The sequence below is a fragment of the Salmo salar genome, chromosome 18 (genome assembly GCF_965601325.2).
Source record: "Salmo salar chromosome 18, fSalSal1, whole genome shotgun sequence".
In the NCBI taxonomy this organism is placed as follows: domain Eukaryota; kingdom Metazoa; phylum Chordata; class Actinopteri; order Salmoniformes; family Salmonidae; genus Salmo; species Salmo salar.
Window position 1 is genome coordinate 28,944,419 of NC_138308.1, and position 20,480 is coordinate 28,964,898.

Consider the following 20,480-nt stretch of genomic DNA (forward strand, 5'->3'; position numbering starts at 1 on the left):
ACTTGGTGGTAAAACCCTTGTTGGCAAACACAGAGGTCAGACGTTTCTTGTAGTTGGCCACCAGGTTTGCACACATCTCAGGAGGGATTTTGTCCCACTCCTCTTTGCAGATCTTCTCCAAGTCATTAAGGTTTCGAGGCTGACGTTTGGCAACTCGAACCTTCAGCTCCCTCCACAGATTTTCTATGGGATTAAGGTCTGGAGACTGGCTAGGCCACTCCAGGACCTTAATGTGCTTCTTCTTGAGCCACTCCTTTGTTGCCTTGGCCGTGTGTTTTGGGTCATTGTCATGCTGGAATACCCATCCACGACCCATTTTCAATGCCCTGGCTGAGGGAAGGAGGTTCTCACCCAAGATTTGACGGTACATGGCCCCGTCCATCGTCCCTTTGATGCGGTGAAGTTGTCCTGTCCCCTTAGCAGAAAAACACCTCCAAAGCATAATGTTTCCACCTCCATGTTTGACGTTGGATATGGTGTTCTTGGGGTCATAGGCAGCATTCCTCCTCCTCCAAACACGGCGAGTTGAGTTGATGCCAAAGAGCTCCATTTTGGTCTCATCTGACCACAACACTTTCACCAGTTGTCCTCTGAATCATTCAGATGTTCATTGGCAAACTTCAGACAGGCATGTATATGTATTCTTGAGCAGGGGGACCTTGCGTGCGCTGCAAGATTTCAGTCCTTCACGGCGTAGTGTGTTACCAATTGTTTTCTTGGTGACTATGGTCCCAGCTGTCTTGAGATCATTGACAAGATCCTCCCGTGTAGTTCTGGGCTGATTCCTCACCATTCTCATGACCATTGCAACTCCACGAGGTGAGATCTTGCATGGAGCCCCAGGTCGAGGGATATTGACAGTTCTTTTGTGTTTCTTCCATTTGCGAATAATCGCACCAAATGTTGTCACCTTCTCACCAAGCTGCTTGGCGATGGTCTTGTAGCCCATTCCAGTCCTGTGTAGGTCTACAATCTTGTCCCTGACATCCTTGGAGAGCTCTTTGGTCTTGGCCATGGTGGAGAGTTTGGAATTTGATTAATTGCTTCTGTGGACAGGTGTCTTTTTTACAGGTAACAAGCTGCGGTTAGGAGCACTCCCTTTAAGAGTGTGCTCCTAATCTCAGCTCGTTACCTGTATAAAAGACACCTGGGAGCCAGAAATCTTTCTGATTGAGAGGGGGTCAAATACTTATTTCCCTCATTAAAATGCAGATACATTTATAACATTTTTGACATGCGTTTTTCTGGATATTTTTGTTGTTATTCTGTCTCTCACTGTTCAAATAAACCTACCATTAAAATTATAGACTGATCCTTTCTTTGTCAGTGGGCAAACGTACAAAATCAGCAGGGGATCAAATACTTTTTCCCCCCACTGTAGGTCCTGAGTGGCAGGAAGCTTGGCCCCAGTGATGTACTGGGCCGTACACACCACCCTCTGCAGCGCCTTATGGTCGGATGCCGAGCTGTTGCCATACCAGGCAGTGATGCAACTGGTCAGGATGCTCTCGATGGTGCAGCTGTATAACTTTTTGAGGATCAGAGGACCCATGCCAAATCTTTTCACTCTCCTGAAGGGGAAAAGGTGTTGTCATGCCCTCTTCACGACTGTCTTGGTGTGTTTGGATCATGATAGTTTGTTGGTGATGTGGACACCAAGGAACTTGAAATTCTCGACCTGCTCCACTACAGCCCTGTCGATGTGAATGGGGGCGTGTTCGGTCCTTCTTTCCATGTAGTCCACGATCAGCTCCTTTCTCTTGCTCACGTTGAGGGAGAAGTTGTGTCAGTTGGTCAAATTTAAGCCCTGCCAGAGCTGCCCTGGTTCACTGTAAGTGCTGTTATTATGAAGTGGAAACGTCTAGGAGCAACAACGGCTCAGCCGCGAAGTGGTAGGCCACACAAGCTCACAAAACAGCGTAGTGCATAAAAATTGTCTGTCCTCGGTTGCAACACTCACTACCGAGTTCCAAACTGCCTCTGGAAGCAATGTCAGCACAAAAACTGTCCGTCTGGAACTTTATGAAATGGGTCATCACCGCCATTGGGCTCTGGAGCAGTGGAAACGCATTCTCTGGAATGATGAATCACGCTTCACCATCGGGCAGTCCGACAGTCGAATCTAGGTTTGGTGGATTCCAGGAGAACGCTACCTTCCCCAATACATAGTGCCAACTGTAAAGTTTGGTGGAGGAGGAACAATGGTCTGGAGCTGTTTGTCATGGTTCGGGATAGGCCCCTCAGTTCCCGTGAAGGGAAATCTTAACACTACAGCATACGATGACATTCTAGACGATTCTGTGCTTCCAACTTTGTGGCAACAGTTTGGAGAAGACCCTTTCCTGTTTCAGCATGACAATGCCCCCATGCACAAAGCGAGGTCCATACAGAAATGGTTTGATGAGATCGGTGTGGAAGAACTTGGCTGGCCTGCACAGAGCCCTGACCCCAACCCCAGCGAACACCTTTGGGATGAATTGGAACGCGGACTGCAAGCCAGGCCTAATTTCCCAACATCAGTGCCAGACCTGACTATTGCTCTTGTGGCTGGATGGAAGCAAGTCCCCACAGCAATGTTCCATAATCTAGTGAAAAGCCTTCCCAGAAGAGTGGAGGCTGTTATAGCAGCAAAGGGGGGAATGAGATGTTCAACAAGCAGGTGTCCACATACTTTTGGTCATGTAGTGTACATTTATTAATTCCTGTGTTTGTGTGTGGATGATCCAGTGTAATTACTCACTGGGAGGTGGAAGCGCTGTCATATTTGGTTTCATGTCTGGCGGGAACGGCGGCTTGACATCCGGGTTGGGCGAGAGGTACGGAGGCATACTGCTTCCGGGGGTCATGGGAGGTGTGGGATTACCAGGCACCGGGGAGTGGGGGTAGTTACCTGGCCTGGGGGCCTGCAAAGAGTGGGGAGGAGGGAGGGGAAGGGGAGAGAGGAAAGGAGAGGGAGAGGAAGGGAGGGTGAAAGAGAGAGGAGGAAGAGTGATACGTGTTATTAAAAAACATGAGACATAGAGAATTCAAATAACTCTGTTGGAAGTTCCATTTGCTTAGACAAAGATTAAAAAAGGAGAGAGCACATACCCCGTTGCCTTGACTATATGAGTATACACCACCAGAGAAGTTGCTGTTCTGACCATTGAATGGCTCTTGCTGTGAATGAAACAGACATCAATGAGTAAATGTACAACTGCACAACGGGAAAAGGAGCAAATGATCAAATGGTTAGGTTACTTTACTGTGAGGCGAGTTTCTAGAGCTTACAGGTAAATCTGGAGTGTTACTGTGAGAGAGGTCTAGAGCTTACAGGTAGAACTGGAGTGTTACTCTGAGAGAGGTCTAGAGCTTACAGGTAGATCTGGAGTGTTACTGTGAGGAAGGTCTACAGCTTACAGGTAGATCTGGAGTGTTACTGTGAGAGAGGTCTAGAGCTTACAGGTAGATCTGGAGTGTTACTGTGAAAGAGGTCTAGAGCTTACAGGTAGATCTGGAGTGTTACTGTGAGAGAGGTCTAGAGCTTACAGGTAGACCTGGAGTGTTACTGTGAGAGAGGTCTAGAGCTTACAGGTAGAACTGGAGTGTTACTGTGAGGGAGGTCTAGAGCTTACAGGTAGATAAGGAGTGTTACTGTGAGGAAGGTCTAGAGCTTACAGGTAGAACTGGAGTGTTACTGTGAGGAAGGTCTAGAGCTTACAGGTAGAACTGGAGTGTTACTGTGAGGAAGGTCTAGAGCTTACAGGTAGATCTGGAGTGTTACTGTGAGAGAGGTCTAGAGCTTACAGGTAGAACTGGAGTATTACTGTGAGAGAGGTCTAGAGCTTACAGGTAGATCTGGAGTGTTACTGTGAGAGAGGTCTAGAGCTTACAGGTAGAACTGGAATATTACTGTGAGAGAGGTCTAGAGCTTACAGGTAGATCTGGAGTGTTACTGTGAGAGAGGTCTAGAGCTTACAGGTAGATCTAGAGTGTTACTGTGAGAGAGGTCTAGAGCTTACAGGTAGAACTGGAGTATTACTGTGAGAGAGGTCTAGAGCTTACAGGTAGATCTGGAGTGTTACTGTGAGAGAGGTCTAGAGCTTACAGGTAGAACTGGAGTATTACTGTGAGAGAGGTCTAGAGCTTACAGGTAGATCTGGAGTGTTACTGTGAGAGAGGTCTAGAGCTTACAGGTAGATCTAGAGTGTTACTGTGAGAGAGGTCTAGAGCTTACAGGTAGATCTGGAGTGTTACTGTGAGAGAGGTCTAGAGCTTACAGGTAGATCTGGAGTGTTACTGTGAGAGAGGTCTAGAGCTTACAGGTAGATCTAGAGTGTTACTGTGAGAGAGGTCTAGAGCTTACAGGTAGATAAGGAGTGTTACTGTGAGGAAGGTCTAGAGCTTACAGGTAGATCTGGAGTGTTACTGTGAGAGAGGTCTAGAGCTTACAGGTAGATAGGGAGTGTTACTGTGAGGGAAGTCTAGAGCTTACAGGTAGATCTGGAGTGTTACTGTGAGAGAGGTCTAGAGCTTACAGGTAGATCTGGAGTGTTACTGTGAGAGAGGTCTAGAGCTTACAGGTAGATAGGGAGTGTTACTGTGAGGAAGGTCTAGAGCTTACAGGTAGATCTGGAGTGTTACTGTGAGAGAGGTCTAGAGCTTACAGGTAGATCTGGAGTGTTACTGTGAGGGAAGTCTAGAGCTTACAGTTAGATAGGGAGTGTTACTGTGAGGGAAGTCTAGAGCTTACAGGTAGATCTGGAGTGTTACTGTGAGGGAAGTCTAGAGCTTACTAGGTAGATCTGGAGTGTTACTGTGAGGGAAGTCTAGAGCTTACAGGTAGATCTGGAGTGTTACTGTGAGGGAAGTCTAGAGCTTACAGTTAGATAGGGAGTGTTACTGTGAGGGAAGTCTAGAGCTTACAGTTAGATAGGGAGTGTTACTGTGAGGGAAGTCTAGAGCTTACAGGTAGATCTGGAGTGTTACTGTGAGAGAGGTCTAGAGCTTACAGGTAGATCTGGAGTGTTACTGTGAGAGAGGTCTAGAGCTTACAGGTAGATCTAGAGTGTTACTGTGAGAGAGGTCTAGAGCTTACAGGTAGATAAGGAGTGTTACTGTGAGGAAGGTCTAGAGCTTACAGGTAGATCTGGAGTGTTACTGTGAGAGAGGTCTAGAGCTTACAGGTAGATAGGGAGTGTTACTGTGAGGGAAGTCTAGAGCTTACAGGTAGATCTGGAGTGTTACTGTGAGAGAGGTCTAGAGCTTACAGGTAGATCTGGAGTGTTACTGTGAGAGAGGTCTAGAGCTTACAGGTAGATAGGGAGTGTTACTGTGAGGGAAGTCTAGAGCTTACAGGTAGATCTGGAGTGTTACTGTGAGAGAGGTCTAGAGCTTACAGGTAGATCTGGAGTGTTACTGTGAGGGAAGTCTAGAGCTTACAGTTAGATAGGGAGTGTTACTGTGAGGGAGGTCTAGAGCTTACAGGTAGATCTGGAGTGTTACTGTGAGGGAAGTCTAGAGCTTACTAGGTAGATCTGGAGTGTTACTGTGAGGGAAGTCTAGAGCTTACAGGTAGATCTGGAGTGTTACTGTGAGGGAAGTCTAGAGCTTACAGTTAGATAGGGAGTGTTACTGTGAGGGAAGTCTAGAGCTTACAGTTAGATAGGGAGTGTTACTGTGAGGGAAGTCTAGAGCTTACAGGTAGATCTGGAGTGTTACTGTGAGGGAAGTCTAGAGCTTACTAGGTAGATCTGGAGTGTTACTGTGAAGGAGTTCTAACCTTATAGTACTGTCCCATGGGCATGCCTTGCGGGTGGTACTGGCCTGGTCCCTGCCCCCCAGGCATCCTCTGGCCCGGGTAGTTGGGGGAGGGCATCGGCCTGGAGGGGTTAGAGGCGGGGTACTGACTCTGCTGGGGAGGGAACTGACCATTAGGACCATACTGCTGACCCCCGTAGTTTGGCTGTAAGGAAGAGAGAGGGGGGGGGAAGAAGGGAGAGAATGAATCAATAACTTAATGAAAATAAAAAACAGTTTTAAGTGAGGAGGCATTGGTTTTAAGACGAAAAATAAAGGAAATTGACCTACTAGAGAAAGGCATGATAGGGATGTACTATGATCATATTATCTGAAAGGAAAAGCACCCCCCCCACCACACACACACACACACACACACACACACCATCCAACTCACCTCTCCAGGATAAGGTCTCTTCATTCCCTGCATAGGCATGGCCTGCCTGGGGCCTCCAGGTCCTCCGTAGCCCTGCTGGGACATCCTCTGGCCGTGAGCCCCAAAAGGCCCCATGGCTGGGGCTCGAGTTTGGTTCATGCCCATGGGAGGCCCACCCATGCTGGGGTTGTTCATGGCCTGGCCCATGCTGCCCGGGTTCATGCCTCCAGGGGGCCCTCTGGGGCCGGGCTGGTTCATGAACTGGTTGTTGTAGGCCTGAGTTGGGCCCATCTGGAAGGAGGAACACATCTGGAAGGAGGAAGACAGGATGAAGAGTTACAGTTAGGTAGGAAGCTGCAGGTGTTATTAGTGTGTATGTAGTAATTCCTGATTTTTTGCAGGCCCAAAACAGGATATTATAAGTAAATAACTGAAGTTGTTTCTAACTTTTAGTATTATGGTAATGGTGTGTGTACTGTATGTGTGTGCCTGTTATGATAACAGTGTCTGTGTGTGTGTGTGTCTGTACCTGTCCATACTGGTTCATCTCTTTGTTCTGGGTCTCTTGCTGCATGGCTGCCACGGTAGCGGTTGCCGTGGCGGTTGCCGTAGCAGCGGCGGCAGCGACAGCGGCGGCAGCAGCAGCAGCTGCTGGTTGGGTGAAGTCGCCAGGCTGGCGGGAGTGTTGGGGCATCCCCATGCCCCCTGGGGGAGTGTTAGGACCACCTGGATAACTAGATCACGGAAACAACATGAATTAGAGCTGTGTACTGTGTGTGTGAAAAGGTAAGAAAAGCACAGAGAAGAACGATAAACAGAAGGTTAACATCACACGTCTGTGCATGGCTTCTTACCTCCCGCTGTAGCCCCCTCCACTGGGGTATCCCTGCCTGCCATACATCCCCTGCTGCATGTAGCCCTGGCCTCCCTTAGCCGGGAACTGCTGCTGCTGGCCGGAGAACTGAGGGGAGTTGAGGCCTGCCGGACCCCCAGACATACCCTGGCCCATGGGGTTACCTCCTGGGTTCATATGACTGGAGCTGTTGGCCAACACCTGAGGGAAGAAGGTATCCTTGATAAAGCTTTTTGGTTAGACACAGCAAACAGGGTTATGGCAACCATAGAATATGTAACTCTATGATGTCGACTCACTTTCTGGGGCTTGTGATCTTTGATATAGGCCTAGCTTTGGGTGATACACACATAGCGAACCATATTTTGACCGACATCAGAATTCTGAATAAATGTGCCTAGAGGGATTTGGGATTTAGGGTCTATCTTCATCAGGTACCTCAATTACTAGACTGAAATACAAAGGTGTGTTGTGTGTCTAAACATCAAGTAGTGTGTACTGAAGTTTGTGTATGTGTTGTGTCTCACCTGACTCTGTGACGTGTTGGTCACACCCCACACGGTGGTAACCACAGACAATGACCCTGGGGGCTGGTTGTTGTTCTGTTGCCATGGAACCGAGTCGTAGGTAAATGACCCATCACTACAGTCCAAATACAAACACACATATTCCCGCGCAGACGCGCGACAGACAGACAGACAGACAGCGCGACAGACAGACAGCGACAGACAGACAGCGACAGACAGACAGACAGACAGCGACAGACAGACAGACAGACAGACAGACAGACAGACAGACAGACAGACAGACAGACAGACAGACCCTGTCATCACCGCAGGGCAGATACACTAACATGACAGCCGTGGCTTTCATTTGGCCATGTATGTAACACAACAGAGGATTGCATATCCGCCCAGAAATGTGAAATGTTCTCAGAATTCTTAGAAACATTTGGCCACGTATATGTAATTTGGAATATTTGGCATTAAAACTCCAAACAAATCCAAGGCTAGAATATGACTAACTAGAACATTATGAATAAACAAACTAAACTCTACAGGGAGAAACACCGTGATGTAACAGGGAAGTAACGTTTATGGAGAGGAATGTGTTTTCACACACACACGAAGGCGCACACACACACACACACACACACACACACACACACACACACACACACACACACACACACACACACACACACACACACACACACACACACACACACACAGCTCTGGTGTTGGAAAGGACCTGATGTACAACGTCTCTTCAAGTTGGTAGAACACTTCTCAAGATGCTAGGCACAGAGCACAATTCTGGCAGCCAATCAGACAGAGGTCTGGAATCGGAGCCATGTTTCTTAACTTAACAGCCCACTCCCTCTTTCTGTGTGTGTGTGTGTGTGTGTGTGTGTCCCTCTCCTCCAAGATAACTCTGCTAAGCTTGCCTTGGCTCACTTTCATGAAGAGAAAAACATACATGTATTTATTCATTTATTTGAGGAGAGAAGATGATAGTCTAGCTTAGAGAGGAGGTTAAATGCAACATACAGTACCAGTCAAAAGTTTGGACACCTGCTCATTCAAGGGTTTTTCTTTATTTTTACTATTTTCTACATTGTAGAATACTAGTGAAGACATCAAAACTATTAAATAACACATATGGAACATTGTAGTAACCAAAAACGTGTTAAACAAATCAAAATAGATTTTATATTTGAGATTCTTCAAAGTAGCCACCCTTTGCCTTGACAGCATTGCACACTCTCTCAACCAGCGTCATGAGGTTGTCACCTGGAATGTATTTCAATTAACAGGTGTGCGTTGTTAAAAGTCAATTTGTGGAATTTCTTTCCTTCTTAATGCGTTTGAGACAATCAGTTGTGTTGTGACAAGGTAGGGGTGGTATAGAGAATATAGCCTTATTTGGTAAAAGACCAAGTACATATTATGGAAAGAACAGCACAAATAAGCAAAGAGAAACGACAGTCCATCATTACATTAAGACATGAAGATCAGTCAATGTGGAAAATGTCAAGAACTTTTAAAGTTTCTTCAAGTGCAGTCGCAAAAACCATCAAGCGCCATGATGAAACTGGCTCTCATGAGGACCGCCACAAGAAAGGAAGACCCAGAGTTACCTCTGCTGCAGAGGATAAGTTCATTAGAGTTACTAGCCTCAGTCTTCATGGTCCAATTGCTGCAAAGAAACCACTACTAAGGGACAACAATAATAAGAAGAGACTTTCTTGGGCCAAGAAACATGAGCAATGGACATTAGACCGGTAGAAATCTGTCCAAATTTGAGATTTTTGTTTCCAACCGACGTGTCTTTGTGAGACGACGAGTAGGTGAATGGATGATCTCCGCATGTGTGGTTCCCAATGTGAAGCATTGAGGAGGTGTGATGTGTGGGGGGGCTTTGCTGGTGACATGGTCTGTGATTTATTTCGAATTCAAGGCACACTTAACCAGCATGGCTACCATGGCATTCTGCAGTGATACACCATCCCATCTGGTTTGAGCTTAGTGGGACTATCATTCATTTTTCAACAGGACAATGACCCAACACATCTCGAGGCTGTGTAAGGGCTATTTGACCAAGAAGGAGAGTGATGGAGTGCTGTATCAGATGACCTGGCCTCCACAATCACCTGACCTCAACCCAATTGAGATGGTTTGGGATGAGTTGGGTCCGCAGAGTGAAGGAAAAGCAGCCAACAAGTGCTCAATAAGACTGCATTCCAGGTGAAGCTGGTTGAGAGAATGCCAAGAGTGTGCAAAGCTGTTATCAAGGCAAAGGGTGGCTACTTTGAAGAATCTTAAACATAAAATGTATTTTGATTTGTTTAACCCTTTTTTGGTTACTACATGATTCCATATGTGTTATTTCATAGCTTTGAGGTCTTCACTATAATTCTACAATGTAGAAAATAGTAAAAATAAAGAAAGACCCTTGAATGAGTAGGTGTGTCCAAACTTTGGACTGGTACTGTAAGTAGGGACGAAACGATTCACAGATAAGCATCGGTCCCCGATTCAAATGTTTAAGATAAGAGTGCATCGGTCCGTGGGAGCCCAAACCAATCCAAATGAAGTATGCATCAGTCAAAAAACCCATTCAAACTTTACTAAATCGGCAGTTCACTGTTTGTTACTCAGACTGTTTTATTCTAAAAATACCTCTTATCTGTTGTGACTGAATTGATGCGTCCTCTCCTTCAGTTTAGTAGCCTATACAACTTTTATGCATGAAACTGCATATGACTGTCAGATAACAACTGTGTGCACAGTGCGGGACACACAGCTGCTCGCGCCAAAGAGAGGTAGGCTTATCCCTGTTCTAATAGGCTATCCGTACATCGGGCACCTTCAGCATTTACATGCTTGTAAAATGGCTTTCGCAATGTCAAATCATAGGCTTTATTAGTTGAGTGACAACCAATGTAATTTGCTGGGTCAATGTTACCAAATGCACTGTAGAAAATTGTGTTCCACCAGAGTTGTGTAGCCTGCCAGAATGGACGCACCGACAACGATGAGACAGCCTATAGGGAGGTCAGAGACCTGGCAGTGTGGTGCCAGGACAACAACCTCTCCCTCAATGTGAGCAAGACAAAGGAGCTGATCGTGGACTACAGAAAAAGGAGGGCCGAACAGTCCCCCATTAACATCAACGGGGCTGAAGTGGAGCAGGTCGAGAGTTTCAAGTTCCTTGGTGTCCACATCACCAACAAACTATCATGATCCAAACACACCAAGACAGTTGTGAAGAGGGCACGACAACACCTTTTCCCTCTCAGGAGACTGAGGGAGAAATGGGTACCCAGATCTTCAAAAAATTCTACAGCTGCACCATCGAGAGCATCCTGACCAGTTGCATCACCACCTGGTATGGCAACAGCTCGGCATCCGACCGTAAGGTGCTACAGAGAGTAGTGCGTACGACCCAGTACATCACTGGAGCCAAGCTTCCTGCCATCCAGGACCTATATACTAGGCGGTGTCAGAGGAAGGCCCAAAAAATTGTCAAAGACTCTAGTCACCCAAGTCATGGACTGTTATCTCTGCTACTGCACGGCAAGCGGTACCGGAGCGCCAAGTCTAGGTCCAAAAGGCTCCTTAAAAGCTTCTACCCCCAAACCATAAGACTGCTGAACAATTCATCAAATGGTGACTCGGACTATTTACATTGACAACCCCCCCTTCTTTGTTTTCACACTGCTGATACTCGCTGTTTATTATCTATACATAGTCACTTTACCCCTACCTACATGTACAAATGACCTGACTAATCTGTACCCCCACACATTGACTCGGTAACGGTACCCCCTGTATATAGCCTCGTTATTGTTATTTAATTGTGTTACTTTTTATTAAATGTTCTACTTTAGTTTATTTAGTAAATATTTTATTAACTATATTTGTTGAACTTCATTGTTGGTTAAGGGCTTGTAAGTAAGTTCTACACCTGTGGTATTCGGCGCATGTGGCAAATAACATTTGATCTCACAGCCAACTGCTGATTGGGGTTTTCAATCACTCAGATTTAATTTGACAAGTTAATCAGTGGGTGATTACAGGTAAAAAGGAGTGGACAAAAAACATACATTTCCCTCACCCCTAATCTGATAGTGGGGTGGTAGATGCCCAATGGCTCAGTTCAAGTGCCTACACTTGAGTTGGGCCTCTCTGAGTTGGGCCTCTCTGAGCTGGGCTTCTCTAAGCTGACGTGTGTGTGTGTGTGTGTGTGTGTGTGTGTGTGCATGCGGGTGCGCGCGTGTGTGTGTCAATTACAACTGTGTGTGTAGGCCAGTGGAGGCTGGTGGGAGGGGCTATAGGAGGACGGGCTCATAATGGCTGGAATGGAATATTTGGAACGAAGTCAAATGTGGTTTTCATATGTTTGATCAGTTTGATACCGTTCCATTTATTCCATTCCAATGAACCGTCCTCCTATTTCTCCTCCCACCAGCCTCCACACACAGTTGTAATTGACACACACACGCGCGCACCCGCACACACGCACGCACACACACACACACACACACACACACACACACACACACACACACACACACACACACACACACACACACACACACACACACACACACACACACACACACACACACACACACACACGTCAGCTTAGAGAAGTCATCTCAGACAGGTCCAGCTCAGAGAGGCCCAGCTCAGAGAGGCCCAGCTCAGAGAGGCCCAGCTCAGAGAGGCCCAGCTCAGAGAGGCCCAGCTCAGAGAGGCCCAGCTCAGAAAGGCCCAACTCTTGAGCGCCCATCAGCAGCAGATACGAATTTAAAATGGAAAATGAATGTGTTCATGCAACAAATGTTAGTGCATCAAATTTGTTCCCCCTATCAAACTGAATCGCACCGAATCGTTTCAAACTAAAACCTAGCGTTCCTGTATCATATCGGAGCCCATGCATCTAGCTGCGTATCAAATCGTTTTAGCTCAACATTGTTTAAGTTAACATGATCGATCCAGTTTAAACCAGAGAACCAATGAGAGAACGTGTGTTTACATGAAATGTGTTCACGCCTGTAGTTCTGAATATGACAATGTATCTCTATGTGTCAAACAGAAAACATGGGACAGTAAAGTAGGCAACCCACAAGCTGGCAAAGACACTGTACATCAGTCACTCTGACAGGCACACACTGACCTGTGTGAGAGTCCTCCGGGGGGTTTCATGGTGTTCATGTTGGGCTGCATGGGGACTTTGCCCTGCGGAGGCTCATTCTGTCTGCTCTTCTGGTGACGCAACAGCAGGAGGCGACCCAGCTCCTCGCACCACGATGACAGCAGGGCTACAGGAAAGAAACACACACACTCGTGTCAGTCTGATAACACTGTAGGACACACACACACACAGGTCGGTCTATACTCCAGTCTGTCGGTCTGCTATGACAGTCTCTAGTATGTCTCCAGTATGTCAGTTTGAAGTAAGTCAGTCTCTATTACCAAACCTATGATATTGTTTTCCTGACTACTTTGGACTCTCTGAAAGTGAAAAACATGATACAAAATATCTCAATTGATTCATCAACGATGTTCCTGTTTTGTTCTGCCCAATACATTTGAGTGTTGCTTCTCCCTCTTCAAGTTGGATTGCAGTTCTGCCTCCTGCCACATGGAGGAACCCTAACACAGTAAAGCTAGCCTGTCTGTTGCTTCCTGTCAGCCAGTATAGATCTCATTGACTGAATGAATCACAGTGCAGTACATCGGCTCTGATCCCTTTAGAAGAGACATCCCTGGCTTTCTGAAGAGGATGGGTGAAACACACAGAGAGAGAGAGATCGTGAGAGAGACAGAGGGAGAAAGAGATACAGAGAGAGAGGGATATGGAGTGAGTACGCTGTCCTCTCCCCTCCTTTCCTCACCTCCACCTCTAACCCCTCCTCCTCTCCTCCCCTCCACTGGACCCCAGTGACTAATCAGACTGCTCAGCATCTTCAGTCATTTCCGGTGCAGGTTACAGTCTGCTGCACCAGGCAGGCAAACATCCTTATGAGACAGGTAACTGTCTGCTGCACCAGACAGGCAAACATCCTTATGAGACAGGTAACTGTCTGCTGCACCAGACAGGCAAACATCATTATGAGACAGGTAACTGTCTGCTGCACCAGACAGGCAAACATCGTTATGAGACAGGTAACTGTCTGCTGCACCAGACAGGCAAACATCGTTATGAGACAGGTAACTGTCTGCTGCACGAGACAGGTAACTGTCTGCTGCACCAGACAGGCAAACATTGTTATGAGACAGGTAACTGTCTGCTGCACCAGACAGGCAAACATCATTATGAGACAGGTAACTGTTTGCTGCACCAGACAGGCAAACATCCTTATGACATGTGTATGATGTAGAAGAGTTATCGAGGTCTAACCTCTTAACACAGAAAATAAGCTCAAAAGGAGTTTGAGATTGAACAGCAAAGCCTTAACTGAGCAACGAATAGGGGAGAGGAGAGAGAAGGAGGTGAGAGAAGGGGAGAGAAGAGAAAGGAGGAGAACAGAACAGAGCAGAGTGAGATACATCAAGCCAATCTCTAAGCAGACAGAATTTCAGAGCTTGAGGGAGGAGAGACTCAGCCCTCCTATTTGACGGGGAATTATTCCACCCTGCCATTACAGAGAGCTTATCTCCCCACTAAATCACCACCTCCGTCCTCCCTCCGCACACCCAGCCTGTTGCAAGACTAGCTATTTACACCCAGGCTGTGTCCCAAATGGACCCTTTCCCCATTATGACCAGAGCCTCCCATGGTGCTCTGGTCAAACAAAGTGCACTATTTAGGGTGCCATTTGAAATTGGGACATACCCCCGCACGAACAACACAAGGCTCAGCTCATACAGAGTATAGGCCATAGAGAGAGAAAGAGAGAAAGAGAGCGTGAGAGAGAGGGGAGAGAGATGGAGAAAGAGGGAGAGAGAGAGAAAGAGGGAGTGATGGAGAGAGAGAGAAAGAGAGGGTGAGAGAGAGGGGGGTGAAAGGAAGAAGTTGAAAGCCTCAGATATACATTGCTCAAAAAAATAAAGGGAACACTTAAACAACACAATGTAACTCCAAGTCAATCACACTTCTGTGAAATCAAACTGTCCACTTAGGTAGCAACACTGATTGACAATAAATGTCACATGCTGTTGTGCAAATGGAATAGACAACAGGTGGAAATTATAGGCAATTAGCAAGACACCCCCAATAAAGGAGTGGTTCTGCAGGTGAGGACCACAGACCACTTCTCAGTTCCTATGCTTCCTGGCTGATGTTTTGGTCACTTTTGAATGCTGGCGGTGCTTTCACTCTAGTGGTAGCATGAGACGGAGTCTACAACCCACACAAGTGGCTCAGGTAGTGCAGCTCATCCAGGATGGCACATCAATGCGAGCTGTGGCAAGAAGGTTTGCTGTGTCTGTCAGCGTAGTGTCCAGAGCATGGAGGCGGTACAAGGAGACAGGCCAGTACATCAGGAGACGTGGAGGAGGTCGTAGGAGGGCAACAACCCAGCAGCAGGACCGCTACCTCCACCTTTGTGCAAGGAGGAGCAGGAGGAGCACTGCCAGAGCCCTGCAAAATGACCTCCAGCAGGCCACAAATGTGCATGTGTCTGCTCAAACGGTCAGAAACAAACTTCAAGAGGGTGGTATGAGGGCCCGACGTCCACAGGTGGGGGTTGTGCTTACAGCCCATCACCGTGCAGGACGTTTGGCATTTGCCAGAGAACACCAAGATTGGCAAATTCGCCACTGGCGCCCTGTGCTCTTCACAGATGAAAGCAGGTTCACACTGAGCACGTGACAGACGTGACAGAGTCTGGAGACGCCGTGGAGAACGTTCTGCTGCCTGCAACATCCTCCAGCATGAACGGTTTGGCGGTGGGTCAGTCATGGTGTGGGGTGGCATTTCTTTGGGGGGGCCGCACAGCCCTCCATGTGCTCGCCAGAGGTAGCCTGACTGCCATTAGGTACCGAGATGAGATCCTCAGACCCCTTGTGAGACCATATGCTGGTGCGGTTGGCCCTGGGTTCCTCATAATGCAAGACAATGCTAGACCTCATGTGGCTGGAGTGTGTCAGCAGTTCCTGCAAGAGGAAGGCATTGATGCTATGGACCGCCCGTTCTCCAGACCTGAATCCAATTGACCACATCTGGGACATCATGTCTCGCTCCATCCACCAACGCCACATTGCACCACAGACTGTCCAGGAGTTGGCAGATGCTTTAGTCCAGGTCTGGGAGGAGATCCCTCAGGAGACCATCCGCCACCTCATCAGGAGCATGCCCAGGCATTGTAGGGAGGTCATACAAGCACATGGAGGCCACACACACTACTGAGCCTCATTTTGACTTGTTTTAAGGACATTACATCAAAGTTGGATCAGCCTGTAGTGTGGTTTTCCACTCTAACCTGTTGGGGATAGGGGGCAGTATTTGCACGGCCGGATAAAAAACGTACCCGATTTAATCTGGTTACTACTCCTGCCCAGTAACTAGAATATGCATATAATTGTTTGATTTGGATAGAAAACACCCTCAAGTTTCTAAAACTGTTTGAATGGTGTCTGTGAGTATAACAGAACTCATTTAGCAGGCCAAAACCTGAGAAGATTCCAAACAGGAAGCGCTCTCTCTGACTATTTCTTGGCCTTCTTGATCATCTCTAACCAAAACAGGGGATCTCTGGCATAACGTGACATTTTCTAACGCTCCCATAGGCTCTCAGAAGGCACCAGAACGATGAATGGTGGCTTTGCAGGCCATGGCTGAAAAACATTAGCGCATTTGGATAGTGGTCGATCTGAGGACAATGAGACTGGAGGCGCGTGCACGAGCCGACACCATGTTTACTTTCTCTCTCTTTGAACGAAAACAACAACTCCCGGTCGGAATATTATCGCTTTTTTACGAGAAAAATCTGATAAAATTTGATTTTAAACAGCGTTTGACATGCTTCGAAGTACGGTAATGGAATATTTTGATTTTTTTGTCACGAAACGCGTCGGGCGCGTCACCCTTCTTTACCCTTCGGATAGTGTCTTGAACGCACGAACAAAACGCCGCTATTTGGATATAACTATGGATTATTTGGAACCAAACCAACATTTGTTATTGAAGTAGAAGTCCCGGGAGTGCATTCTGACGAAGAACAGCAAAGGAAATCAAACTTTTCTAATAGTAAATCGGAGTTTGGTGAGTACCACACTTGGTGGGTGTCAAAATAGCTAGCCTGTGATGGGCGGGCTATCTACTCAGAATATTGCAAAATGTGCTTTCACCGAAAAGCTATTTTAAAATCGGACATAGCGAGTGCATAAAGGAGTTCTGTATCTATAATTCTTAAAATAATTGTTATGTTTTTTGTGAACGTTTATCGTGAGTAATTTAGTAAATTCACTGGAAGTGTTCGGTGGGAATGCTAGTCACATGCTAGTCACATGCTAATGTAAAAAGCTGGTTTTTGATATAAATATGAACTTGATTGAACAAAACATGCATGTATTGTATAACATAATGTGCTAGGATTGTCATCTGATGAAGATCATCAAAGGTTAGTGCTGCATTTAGCTGTGGTTTGGGTTTATGTGACATTATATGCTAGCTTGAAAAATGGGTGTCTGATTATTTCTGGCTGGGTACTCTGCTGACATAATCTAATGTTTTGCTTTTGTTGTAAAGCCTTTTTGAAATCGGACAGTGTGGTTAGATTAACGAGAGTCTTGTCTTTAAAATGGTGTAAAATAGTCATATGTTTGAGAAATTGAAGTAATAGCATTTCTAAGGTATTTGAATATCGCGCCACGGGATTACACTGGCTGTTGAGTAGGTGGGACGCAAGCGTCCCACCTAGCCCATAGAGGTTAATTTTGAGTGTGACTCCAAATCCAGACCTTCATGGGTTGATAAATTGGATTTCCATTGATTATTTTTCTGTGATTTTGTTGTCAGCTCATTCAACTATGTAAAGAAAAAAGTATTTAATAAGATTATTTCTTTCATTCAGATCTAGGATGTGTTGTTTAAGTGTTCCCTTTATTTTTTTGAGCAGTATATATTGTACCACTGCACTTCTCTTCAATAACGATGCTGGATTGATTAGTTGATTGTATTAGATACATAAACATGTCAGTGACTTACTTCCATTGTGGTTAGTCTAGAAAGTGACTGTACCAACAGAAAACAGAACGGTGAAAGCAGCAATCAGACTGGTTCCACCAGGCTATCCCCTGTCCATCCCAGAACCCCTCTCCACTTGCCCCAGTCTCTTCCGGGGTGATTTTTCCACAAGGTACAGATCCAGAATCAGCATCCCCTCCCCTGATCCTACCTTTACCATTAGTGGGGGAAATGCAAAATGACTCAAAGATCAGCGTCTAGGGCCAACTTTACCCTTCTCAGTCCCAGTCTGCCGTAGTACTGTAGCTGCTCTCTCCCAGCCAGTGAATCAGTGAGCAGTAAGCAGATTAAGTAGACTTCTAAGCCCTCTCTGTAAACCCTCCTGTGCATGGCTCCCCTTCTAAGAATATCTGCCTTTTTCCTGAGATAATGCCTGCAGACATATGGCTATGGGTGATCGGAACATGTGAGTTCAAAATGACTAGTGGTGGTGGTAGTATTAGTAGTAGTAGTAGTGGTAGTATTATCAGTAGTAGTAATAGTAGCAGAAGTCATAGTAGTAGTAGTAGTAGTAGTAGTAGTAGTAGCAGCAGTATAGTAGTAGCAGCAGCAGTAGTAGTAGTAGCAGCAGTAGTAGTAGTAGTAGCAGCAGTAGTTGTAGTAGGGTAGTAGTAGTAGTAGTAGCAGCAGTAGTAGTAGTAGTAGCAGAAGCAGTAGTAGTCGCAGCAGCAGTAGTAGTCGCAGCAGCAGTAGTAGTAGTAGCAGTAGTAGCAGCAGTAGTAGTAGTAGTAGCAGCAGTAGTTGTAGTAGGGTAGTAGTCACAGCAGCAGTAGTAGTAGTAGTAGCAGAAGCAGTAGTAGTAGCAGCAGCAGCAGCAATAGTAATAGTAGCATAAGTCATAGTAGTAGTAGTAGTAGTAGTAGCAGCAGTAGTAGTTGCAGCAGCAGTAGTAGTTGCAGCAGCAGCAGTAGTTGTAGCAGCAGTAGTTGTAGTGGTGGTAGTAGTAGTAGTAGTAACAGCAGTAGTGGTAGTAGTAGAAGCAGTAGTGGTAGTAGTAGAAGCAGTAGTGGTAGTAGTTGTAGTAGTAGTAGTAGCAGAAGCAGTAGTAGTAGCAGCAGCAGCAGCAATAGTAATAGTAGCATAAGTCATAGTAGTAGTAGTAGTAGTAGTAGCAGCAGTAGTAGTTGCAGCAGCAGTAGTAGTTGCAGCAGCAGCAGTAGTTGTAGCAGCAGTAGTTGTAGTGGTGGTAGTAGTAGTAGTAGTAACAGCAGTAGTGGTAGTAGTAGAAGCAGTAGTGGTAGTAGTTGTAGTAGTAGTAGTAGTAGTAGTAGTAACAGCAGTAGTGGTAGTCGTAGCAGCAGTAGTGGTAGTAGTATCAGCAGTAGTGGTAGTAGTAGCAGTAGTGGTAGTAGTAGCAGCAGTAGCGGTAGTAGTAGCAGCAGTAGCGGTAGTAGTAGCAGCAGTAGCGGTAGTAGTAGTAGTAGTAGTAGTAGTAGCAGCAGCAGTAGTATAGTATTAGTAGTAGTAGTAGTAGTAGTAGTAGTAGTAGTAGTAGTAGTAGCAGCAGTAGTAGTTGTAGCAGTAGTAGTTGTAGTAGTGTAGTAGTCTTCCCTGTGGCTCAGTTGGTAGAGCATTGTGTTTGTAACGCCAGCATGGTGTGTGCAACGCCAGGGTTGTGGGTTCGATTCCCACGGGGGGCAAGTACAAAAAAAAACAATATGTATGAAATGTATGCATTCACTATTGTAAGTCGCTCTGGATAAGAGCGTCTGCGAAATGACTAAAATGTAAAATGTAGTAGTAGTAGTAGTAGTAGTAGTAGCGGTAGTAATAGCAGCAGTAGCGGTTGTAGTAGTAGCGGCGGTAGCGGTAGTAGTAGTAGTAGTAGTAGTAGCAGCAGTCGTAGCATCATCAGTAGTAGCGGTAGTAGTAGTAGTAGCAGCAGTAGTGGTAGTCATGGCAGCAGTAGCGGCAGCAGTAGCGGCAGTAGTAGTAGCAGTGGTAGTAGTAGCAGTAGTGATAGTAGTAGCAGCAGTATAGTAGCAGCAGCAGTAGTAGTAGTAGCAGCAATAGTAGTAGTAATAGCAAGGTAATCTGCTAGTCTCTCCTCTAACTGTCTCTAATTCTCTCCCTCCATAACTCTCTCTCTCTCAGCTCTACAGTAATTAGCATTGGGAGTTTCCTTGTACATGAGGACTTGCCCTCTGTCATTAGTTAATGGGGGCACAGCAGCCTGTTTCCCGGGTTACACTTCCTGCAGTTTACACAGGCTGGATGACTCAGATGTTTTAGCTAGTGGAGGTGAGACTGTCTCCAGGGAATCTCCTCTTCCACACTGAAAGGTACAGTCATGACAAAAGTATGTGGACACACCTTCAAATTAGTGGATTCTGCTATTTCAGCCACACCGTTGGTGACAAGTGCACACAGCCATGCAATCTCCATAGACAAACATTGGCAGTAGAATGGCCCCAACATGGCACCGTCATAGGATGCCACCTTTCCAATAAGTCAGTTCGTAAAATTTCTGCCCTGTTAGAGCTGTCCTGGTCAACTGTAAGTGCTGTTATTGTGAAGTGGAAATGTCTAGGAGCAACAACGGCTCAGCCACGAAGTAGTAGGCCTCACAAGCTCACAGAACGGGGCCGCCAACTGGTGAAGTGCGTAGAACATAACAATTGTATGTCCTTGTTTGCAACACTCACTACTGAGTACCGAGTCCAAACTGTCTCTGGAAGCAACGTCAGCACAAGAACTGTTCGTCGGGAGCTTTGCTTCATGAAATGGGTTTCCATGGCCGAGTAGCTGCACACAAGCCTAAAATCATCATGA

At 46.3% G+C, this 20,480-nt stretch overlaps 1 protein-coding gene across 7 annotated transcripts in view; it reads right to left on the reverse strand.

Moving 5' to 3' along the window:
* LOC106577220 (zinc finger MIZ domain-containing protein 1) overlaps positions 1-20,480 on the reverse strand; it is a 242,404-nt gene that overhangs the window by 40,306 nt on the left and 181,618 nt on the right. For all 7 annotated transcript variants that reach the window (XM_045700990.2, XM_045700993.2, XM_045700991.2 and 4 more), the window contains 8 exons: positions 12,693-12,837; positions 7,535-7,649; positions 7,009-7,208; positions 6,684-6,888; positions 6,176-6,463; positions 5,762-5,944; positions 3,091-3,159; positions 2,741-2,903 (listed from right to left, as the gene is read on the reverse strand). In XM_045700990.2, the coding sequence (XP_045556946.2) occupies positions 2,741-2,903; positions 3,091-3,159; positions 5,762-5,944; positions 6,176-6,463; positions 6,684-6,888; positions 7,009-7,208; positions 7,535-7,649; positions 12,693-12,837 (1,368 nt within the window). The remainder of the gene's footprint in view (positions 1-2,740; positions 2,904-3,090; positions 3,160-5,761; positions 5,945-6,175; positions 6,464-6,683; positions 6,889-7,008; positions 7,209-7,534; positions 7,650-12,692; positions 12,838-20,480) is intronic.